This window comes from Bos indicus x Bos taurus, chromosome 20 (assembly GCF_003369695.1).
Source record: "Bos indicus x Bos taurus breed Angus x Brahman F1 hybrid chromosome 20, Bos_hybrid_MaternalHap_v2.0, whole genome shotgun sequence".
Taxonomy (NCBI): Eukaryota; Metazoa; Chordata; class Mammalia; order Artiodactyla; family Bovidae; genus Bos; species Bos indicus x Bos taurus.
In genome coordinates, this window is record NC_040095.1 from 36,807,303 (window position 1) to 36,817,208 (window position 9,906).

Genomic DNA, 9,906 nt, shown 5'->3' on the forward strand with positions numbered 1-9,906 from the left:
AAGGTAGGAAACTCTATTATGAGCCATTTGCCAACTTGTAATGTCTTCTTCGGTCGTAAAACAATAGACTCAACATAAATACATTCATACAGTAGAATGTTAAATAAGCACTTTGTGCTTTCGAAAAGTGATGAGAAACATGAAGATACTTATAACCTTATATTGTTTTTAAAATATAAAGATACAGACTTGTTTACAGGTCTTCTCTGATTTAGGATTTATTCCCTGGACATGGTAAGAAATAAAACTGTTACAATCATATCCTTATTTCTTATAAGTACAGTATTAAAAACTGCCTGTGCCCTTTCAGTTCAGTTCAATTGCTCAGTCGTGTCCGACTCTTTGCGACTCCATGGACTGCACCACGCCACGCTTCCCTGTCCATCACCAACTCCCAGAGCTTGCTCAAACTCATGTCCATCGAGTCGGTGATGCCATCCAACCATCATCCTCTGTCGTCCCCTTCTCGTCCTGCCTTCAATCTTTCCCAGCATCAGGGTCTTTTCAAATGAGTCAGTTCTTCGCATCAAGTGGCCAAAGTATTGGAGTTTCAGCTTCAACATCAGTCCTTCCAGTGAACACCCAGGACTGATCTCCTTTAGGATGGACTGGTTGGATCTCCTTGCAGTCCAAGGGACTCTCAAGAGTCTTCTCCAACACCACAGTTCAAAAGCATCAATTCTTCAGCGCTCAGCTTTGTTTATAGTCCCAACTCTCACATCCATACATGACTTCTGGAAAAACCATAGCTTTGACTAGACGGACCTTTATTGGCAAAGTAATGTCTTTTCTTTTTTTTAATTTATTCATTTTAATTGGAGGCTAATTACTTTACAATATTGTATTGGTTTTGCCATACATCAACATGAATCTGCCACAGGTGTACACGTGCTCCCCATTCTGAACCCCCCTCCCACCTCCCTCCCCGTACCATCCCTCTGGGTCATCCCAGTGCACCTATCTTTTCTTTTAATATGCTGTCTAGATTGGTCATAGCTTTTCTTCCAAGGAGCAATCATCTTTTAATTTCATGGCTGCATTCACCATCTGCAGTGATTTTGGAGCCCCCCAAAATAGTCTGTCACTGTTTCCATTGATTGATAAAATAAAGAGCAACCATATGAGTATGTGAAGCTTGACAATTTTAATAGCAAAATGACCACGTTGTGCACAGTACCTTTTGAGGGTATTTCTTCTCTGGCTTAAGATTGTTAGTTGTGCAGCCCAATAAAATTTAGAATAGAAGAGAACTTCCTTTTTCTATCACTCTGTCAAAGGCAAACAAGAGACTTCAAGCTGGAACAAATTGAGACTTTAGAATTTCTATTACCTCTCCAGAATTTCTGTGTGGTAACTTGTAGTTACCTGTTAACTGTAGTTAACTGTTCAATCTTTAGTGATTCTTCTTGCCCATGGCTATTCACATTGGTCAGTCTCAGATTTTAGGTACCATAAATATGAATTTGATTGCTTCTGTTAAGAGCTTATTTCTGATATAACAGGTAGTAAAAAGTGAGAGTGGGACCACAATTAGAGTCACCAAAATAAAGAAGAATCTTATGAATATTATATTTAATATTTCTAAAATCAAGATACAGCACCCCTTCTTTTTCTGAAAAGCTGTTAAGATCCAGTGTTTCAAGATAGTAAGGAACTCTTATCATGAGACTTCCCTGGTGGTCCAGCATTTAAGATTCCATGCTCCCCGAGCAGGGGGCCTGGGTTTGATTCTGATGGGGGAACTAGATCCCACATGCCACAACTAAAGATTCCTCATGGTGCAACTACACATCTTTCATGCCACAATAAAGGTCAAAGTTCCTGTGTGCCGCAACTGAGACTCTGCACAGCCAAGAAATAAATAAATGAATAATTGAATAAATTAAAAAAATATATATATAAGCAGGCCCTCTCTAAAAGTGTGATTGTCAATGATCTCTGTTCTCCACTTGTACCTTTTGCTTTTTTCTACATTCACTCTAATAGTTTTTTCCCTAATAGCTTTGAAGTGTGTAAGCGAATGGTTTTAGCATATTTGCAGAGTTGTGCAACCATCACAGTTAAATTTAGACCATTTTCATCACCATTTTCATCAAAAAGAAATATCCACCCTCAGCCTTAAGCACCCGCTAATCTCCTTTCTGTCTCTATAGGTTTGCCTGTTTTGGTATATGCCTTATTTTATATTCAAAGAATTATTTGTTTTGAAAATTGTTTTTTAAAAAATTTCCCTCTAGAAGCTTCTCAGTTATGAATAAGACCTACTTTTTAGTATCAAGTGTTAACAAATCTAGAACAACAAAAATTAGTGATTCTATGAAGTGAAGGACATGTTAACTAATTTGATCGTGGAAAACATTTGGCAATATGTTTTAGATCATCACATTTACACCTTAAACTTACACAGTGCTATATGTCAATTCTATCTTGGCAACACTGGGCAAAAGTAAAGTTAACAATCCCCACTGATCTTTTTCTCTCCCCAGATTTTATCGTGCAGTTCTTAGAGCAGCAAGTTTGTACTTTGAACTGGGATGTGGGTTTTGTGATACAGACAATGAATGAAATTGGAGTGCCATTACCTAGACTACTGGAAGTATATGATCACTTGTTCAAGTCACGGGTAAGGAAAATATTAAATAAAATAATTTAGTTAAATCAATTTAATTTTCTAGATACAGGAGCGGATTTTTTTGGTTGTGTGCTTACAAGTATCATATAATAGAGTTGCATCAGAAATTTGCTTCCTTTGTTGAGTATCAGAAATTATCATGCTTCAGACTTTTGATACCAGTAATGAGAGTTGCTTTGTTATATACCATGATAAAAATCAAATATTTTTCAGTATCAATAAAGCATAATTACATATGCTTTACTTTTAGCCAAATAGGCTAAATACATTAAGAATTACTTACTGTAAAGGAATAGAGCCTTTCCTGGTGGTCCAGAGATTAAGAATCCACCTCCCAACACAGGACATGTAGGTTTGATCCCTGGCCGGGGAACTGAGATCCCACGTGCCACAGGGCAGATGAGCCCACACACCACAGCTAGAGAGCCTGAGTGCACAATGAAAACGCAGCACAGCCAAAAAAGAAAAGTAAATTAATAAAGAACAAAATATCATTCACTGTAAAAACAAAATATTTGTTCTCAGTCCTTGTAACCTCATGTAAAATATCAGTGCTTAAAGATCTTTCTCTCCACAAGAAAAGGAAAATTTAACTATATGGTGACAGAGGATAACTAGGCTTATTATGGTGATCATATTGCATCATTTTGAACGCAAACAGCAAATCACTCTATTCAGCAAATCACTCTGAAACTAGTACAATGTTACATGTCAGTTATACCTCAGTTTTTTTAAAAAAGATCTTCCTCACCATATTTAACCTTATTGGACTTAAGTTGTGTAATTTTTATCCTAAGATGAAAGAACTAAACGAAACCTGTTGAACTGGCTTGTGTTTAATACTAGTCGTGATTATAGTAGCTTCATCAGAACATTTCATACAGTGCTTTCCAAGGCACTTACTTATCTCATTAAAACTCACACTGAGCCTTTCACAAAAATGAACAACTAATAATATCCCATTTACATCTGACAAGAGCAGAGATGTTAAATAACCTATTCAAGTCACATGGCTAGTAATGGTGGAGTCAGAACTAGAATTAAGATTCTCTGACTACTGGTTTAGTCTTTTTTTTGGTTTAGTCTCTTATTCACACTACCAGATTAAATCTGCATAGGTTCCAGGTAAGAATCGTGTCACAGTCAATAGGAAGAAATGGATTCTTTTTTTTCCTGTTGTCTCAGGTTCCTAAACAGCAAATTCATATGCTCTGCAAAGTGCAATGATACATCAAATATTCTTCCTAAATGACTTCACAGTGCAGTGTTCAGTGCACTGAACTCTGATGAGTATTTTAACTAACGTAAGTGAGGGGAAAATGAGTGGACACAATTCACCTTAAAACTGACTATGTGTTTTTTCTTTATAGGATCCATTCTGGAACAGAATGAAGAAGCCACTACACCTTTTGGATTGTATACATGTACTATTGACAAGATATGTTGAAAATCCTAGCCAAGTTTTAAATTGTGAGAGGTAACTATGAATTAGATACTGTGTTGTATACCAAAGGTTTTTAAATGCATTGAATAAATATCTGGGTAACAAATTTGGAGATTGTGGGGCACAATACAGAGACTCAAAGAAGTATGCGAGATTTAAACTCGTGTATGTTTGCAGAAACTATTTGATATCAGTTAGCACATATAAAAGGTGAGAGTTTTTCCATTTTCCAGCCCTTGTCCTGATTTCTCCCTGTAAATGAAAGGATAAAATTAATGAATTACTGCTAAACGCCTTCCATCTTGAATGAGCAGCTTAGGAAGTGCCATTGTGTCTTTTGTGATATTATTGGCCGTTTCAAAATACATTTGTTTGAGGAGACCAAATGAATGTAAATATTTAATACTAATTTAAGGAGTCATTCCTTACTGCCTTCCTTCTCATTGTAACAATCTTCGAGAGGAAAATGGTGGTATGTGGTAATCCACCTACCCCCCGAGTGTCTTTCTCTGTTTTCATTTATTTGCCATTTACTTAATCACATGATCCTTCCTCTTCTGCGGGCCTTTACTGAGTAAGATTAGCAGAAGTTGAAGGGAAGTCCTGTAGGAGGAAATGTTTCTGAATCTGTAGATGGCTGAATGGGTGTCTTTTTCTTTACAGGAGAAGATTCACAAATCTCTGCCTGGATGCTGTTTGTGGTTATCTGGTCGAGCTCCAGTCAATGAGCTCCTCAGCAGCAGTACAAGCCATCACTGGAAACTTTAAATCTCTTCAGGCTAAACTAGAACGGCTACATTAATTATTGTAATGTATTTTCATCCCTGCGTTTTTAATCTGTAAAATAAAAACTCAGCTGGGTCCAGCTATCACATACTCTAAATCTAAGAATTTAAGAACAATTTTAGTAGAAATGCGTTTTTAATAAATGGCTGGTATCAGCAGAGTACATTTGCAGGTGAATTCTTTTTTACTACATAATACTATTTTGCTTTTTAATAATCAAGTTAAAAACAAATAAGATTATTTATGATTTTAATACAAGGATAAACAAGTAAAAAACTCTTGTTTTGAATTTATATGCTCATTGTCAAGTTAGTTCAAGTATCGAAACTTAAATAGGCTAGCTGAATAGGTCCAGTTCCGTAATAGTAGATTCTACAACAGTTCTTAAATAAGCAAATAAACAGTCTCTTTTTAAAAGTTTTTTAAATTTTTGGGTTCATCTTTGGAAAAAAATTTCTTCTAACTACTGATTTTGTCAGTTTCAGTCCTTGTAGTACACACCTGGTTGTTTTTTCTGAGCAAGTGATAAACTTGTAATTAATGGTCTATGTCCTGTCTCCCCTCCAGGGAGATGCTGTTTTCCCTCATCATCCACCTAACTCTTCTTTGTCGTGGGACTACTGATTCCTTTAAACTGGTGGTTCTCAAAGTGTGTGCACCAGACCAGCACATCAGCAGCATCTGGACATTTGTTAGAAATTCCGATTCTCCAGCCCAGCACTCTGTTTTAATGCCCTTCATGATGTTCCAGTACATGTCAGGTTGAGGACCACTGTGTTAGAAGATATAACCAGTTCAGGATGGAGCTTCCCATCTGATGCCTCCTCCCTTGCTCATCAGTAACCACAACACCTGAGGTTTACCCAAGACACACCATATATGAAGCAAAACTGTTCATAATATAGTTCCTAATATTCCAGCAGAATTAGGATGGCAAAACCAAGTGCCCAAAGTCATGGCAACAAAAGAGAAAAGTCTGGCGAGTGACAAGGACTCACAGAAAAACAAGAACATGGACTCCTTTCCTCTTACCTTTCGTTACCAGAGTAATGACCTTCTACCTGTTGTCACTAATGTATGTCTAACGGTTTTCCCATCTCCACAGTTATTCTCTTAGAATTTAGCTCCCTTTCTCCTATAGTCTCCTTATTTATAATATTTAATAGGATGTTAATACCTTCTTATTAGGCCCCACCACCTCTCATTTTTCAGCTTTTCAGTTCCTTAAGTTTAGATTTTTTTTAATATGTAAAATGAATGTATGCTACACATTGTTAATTCTGTAAATTTAAAATTCTATCATGTCTACTTAAAATGAAAGTCTTGGCTTAAAGGCTATATTTAGCCGTGATTCCAGTTCTGCTACAAGCACATTTACTCACAAGAACATTAATATGTATGTTAAGTTTATGGAACTCAAAATAATGAAGCTACATCTTTCATAAGGAATGTAAGCTAATGTGGCTAAATGGTCTTTAAGAATCCAGAAATCTGAACCATTTCTTTTGTTTATGTAACACCTTACATAACACCTTTAAGAACTCTAGCCACATAGCGAATGTTTTCAATATCCTTTGGAGGGTAAGAGTACTAAGAGAAATTAAGATCCTCTTCTCCTCTTTAATCATCTGGGAGACTGTAAAACCTTAACATTCGTAAGAATCACTTCAATAACCTGTTCAAAACAGATATTCCACCTTCAATGTGATAATGATACTGGTAGTAAGTGGATCAAACTTGAAGTAGCGTTGTATCACATTTATCAACTTGGTTTATATACTTTATATCTGGTTTTCATTCAACACATTATTTATAGTGACTATTAAATATTAAACATCTATAGACAATGAATGATAAGTGGAATATATGAAACAGTGCATTCATTGTAAGCAGTGAGGAGTCATTGAAAGTCCTGATTGTGACACAGATTTCTAAATAGATCATTTTAGTGTAGCAAAATGGTTAAGAAAGAGAAAGGGCTGTTTGGGGGACTTCCTGGTAGACCAATGGTTAAGACTCCAAGCCCCCAGTGCAGGGGTAGGTTCCATCCCTGGTCAGGAAACTAGATCCCACATGCTGGCTGCAACTAGAGATTCTGCATGTGGCAAAGAAGGTCCCACGTGCCACAACTAAGACCCAGTGCAGCTAAATAAATACAAAAAAATTTTTTAAGAGAAATGTTTTTTAACTGTACAAGGTATGGGATATTAGTCCTGAAATGTATGTTCAGCATTTCTTTAGTATAATACATCTGACTTACTAGTGACTTGTTTGTTGAAAACCTCTCTGCTCTCATCTTTTATGTTTTATAGTTGACTTCATCTCAGGGCTCACAGATTCCTCATTCTCTTCTCAGGATACTTCCCTCCTCCATCCTTTTTCCTCTTATTCATGAGGGGGAAAATATGATAGGGATACAGTTGTATCAAGGAAATAAAGAAATAGAACACTGAATCTAAATGTCTTGAAAGGCATATGCTTTCCTTCCATTTTTTATCAGTTTTTTCATTTAAATTCCCTTAATAATTTTTTTCAGAATATTTTTGAGTCTTCTGATAAATCATTTAAACTCTTGAAAGTTTTATTTTGCTTATCAGGAAAGTTTCCTCATAAGGAGGTTGAAGCCAAGTGATAAGACTTTTTTAAATCCAAAAATTTGTAAGAGCTTATGTAATCTATTTTTATTATTTTGTTGTTCTGCTTCACATATTAGTTAAAATACTATTGTTTTTACTCTTCTTCCTTTTGGATGAACATACCTACTGTATTATGTTAGAAATTAAACATTTATTTTAGAACTTAGCTATGGAAGAATAACTCTTTTTAAGATTAATCAAGGGGACTTCCCTGATCGTCCAGTGGTTAAGAAACCACCTGCCAATGCAGGGAATACTAGTTCAATCCCTGCTCCAGGAAGATCCCACATTGCACTGAGTAACTGAAGCACATGAGCCAAGAGCCCGTGCTCAGCAACAAGAGCCCATGCAGTGAGAAGCCTATGCACAATAAGAAAGAGTAGCCCCTTGTTTGCTGCAAATACAGAAAGCCCACACTCAGCAGTGAAGACCCAGTGCAGCCAAAAATTGTTGCTGTTCAGTTGCTCAGTCATGTCTGACTCTCTGCCACCCCAGGGACCATAGCACACCAGGCTTCCCTGTCCTTCACTATCTTCTGGAGCTTGCTCAAACTCATGTCCATTGAGTTGGTGATGCTATCCAACCATCTCATCCTCTGTCATCCCCTTCTCCCGCGTTTAGTCTTTACCAGCATCGGGGTCTTTTCCAGTGAGTCAGCTCTTTGTATCAGGTGGCCAAAGTATTGGAGCTTCAGCATCAGTCCTTTCAATGAATATTCAGGACTCTCAGAGTCTTCTCCAACACCACATTTCAAAAGCATCAATTCTTGAGCATTTAGCCTTCTTTATGGTCCAATTCTTATATCCATACATGACTACCAGAAAAACCATAGCTTTGACTATACAGACCTCTGTTTTTTTAATACACTATCTAGGTTTGTCAGTTTTTCTTCCAAAGAGCAAGCGTCTTAATTTCATGGCTGCAATCACCATCTTCAGTGATTTAGGAGCCCAAGAAAATAAAGTCTATCACAATTTTCAATGTTCTGCCATAAGGATGGTGTCATCTGCATATCTGAGGTTACTGATATTTCTCCCAGCAATTTTGATTCCAGCTTGTGCTTCATCCATCCCAACATTTCACATGATGTATTCTGCATATAAGTTAAATAAACAGGGTTACAATGTATAGCCTTGATGTGCTCCTTTCCCAATTTACAACCAGTCCATTGTTCCATGTCCTGTTCTAACTTGTTTCTTGACCTGCTTACAGGTTTCTCAGCAGGCAGGTAAGGTGGTCTGGTATTCCAATCTCTTTTAAGAATTTTCCACAGTTTGTTGTGATCCACACAGTCAAAGACTTTAGCATAGTCAATGAAGCAGCAGTAGATGTTCTGGAATTCTTTTGCTTTTTCTATGATCCAGTGGATGTTGGCAATTTGATCTCTGGTTCCTCTGCCTTTGCTATATCCAGCTTGAATAGCTGGAAATTCTCAGTTCACGTACTATTGAAGCCTAACTTGGAGGATCTTGAGCATCACTCTGCTAGTGTGTGAAATGAGTGCAGTTGTGCAATAGTTTAAACATTCTTTGGCATTGCCCTTCCTTGGGATTGGAATGAAAACTGACCTTTTCCAATCCTGTAACCACTGCTGAGTTTTCCAAATTTGTTGGCATATTGAGTGCATCAGTTTTGACAGCATCCTCTCTTAGGATTTGAAATAGCTCAGCTGGATTCCATCACCTCCATTAGCTTTATTCATATTGATGCTTCCAAAGGCCCACTTGACTTCACACTCCAGAATGTCTGGCTCTAAGTAGAGTGATCACACCATCATTGTAATCCAGATCATTAAGATCTTTTTGTATAGTTCTGTGTTTTCTTACCACATCTTAATATATTCTGCTTCTGTTAGATCCATACCATTTCTGTCTTTTATAAATAGATAATAACTAATAAATAAAAAATAGATAGTAAATAGACAAAATAAATAGATAATAAATTTTAAACCTTAACCAGTTTGCCATGTGGAAGCCAGGACTATTGTATCATATCTCCAGCCCGCACCGGAGTGCCTGCCTTTGTAATGAACATTTCCAGTTGAATGACTGCTGAAGCTCCTCATTCAAAACATGAGTAAAGCACTCATTCCTCTCTCCCTGGCCCCTGCCTCCTTCTGTTCCTCTTTTCTACCTCAGTCTTTATCATCTAATGATTCAAGTCAGACATTCGGATCTCATCTTTAAATTCTTTCCCTTCCCTCCAAATCTAATTAGTCACGAATTTTTTTCCCCATATGGTATGTGGGATCTTAGTTCCCAGACCAGGGATCAAACCCACTCCCCCTGCAGTGGAAGCAAGGATTCTTAGCCACTGGACCTCCAAGGAAGTCTCAGTCACCAAATTCTAGGCAAATCTATTTATTTAATGAAATATCTCTTCAATTACCTCAGTAGTTTAGGTTTTTA

General features: G+C 37.0%; 1 protein-coding gene across 1 annotated transcript in view; it reads left to right on the top strand.

The window, feature by feature from the left end:
• Window positions 1–5,289, top strand: part of NUP155 (nucleoporin 155) — a 49,705-nt gene extending 44,416 nt beyond the window's left edge. Inside the window, exons 33-35 of the mRNA XM_027520033.1 lie at window positions 2,487–2,623; window positions 4,003–4,109; window positions 4,740–5,289. Of these exons, the coding sequence (XP_027375834.1) occupies window positions 2,487–2,623; window positions 4,003–4,109; window positions 4,740–4,878 (383 nt within the window). The 3' untranslated portion in view covers window positions 4,879–5,289. The remainder of the gene's footprint in view (window positions 1–2,486; window positions 2,624–4,002; window positions 4,110–4,739) is intronic.
• Window positions 5,290–9,906: the final 4,617 nt, after the last annotated feature.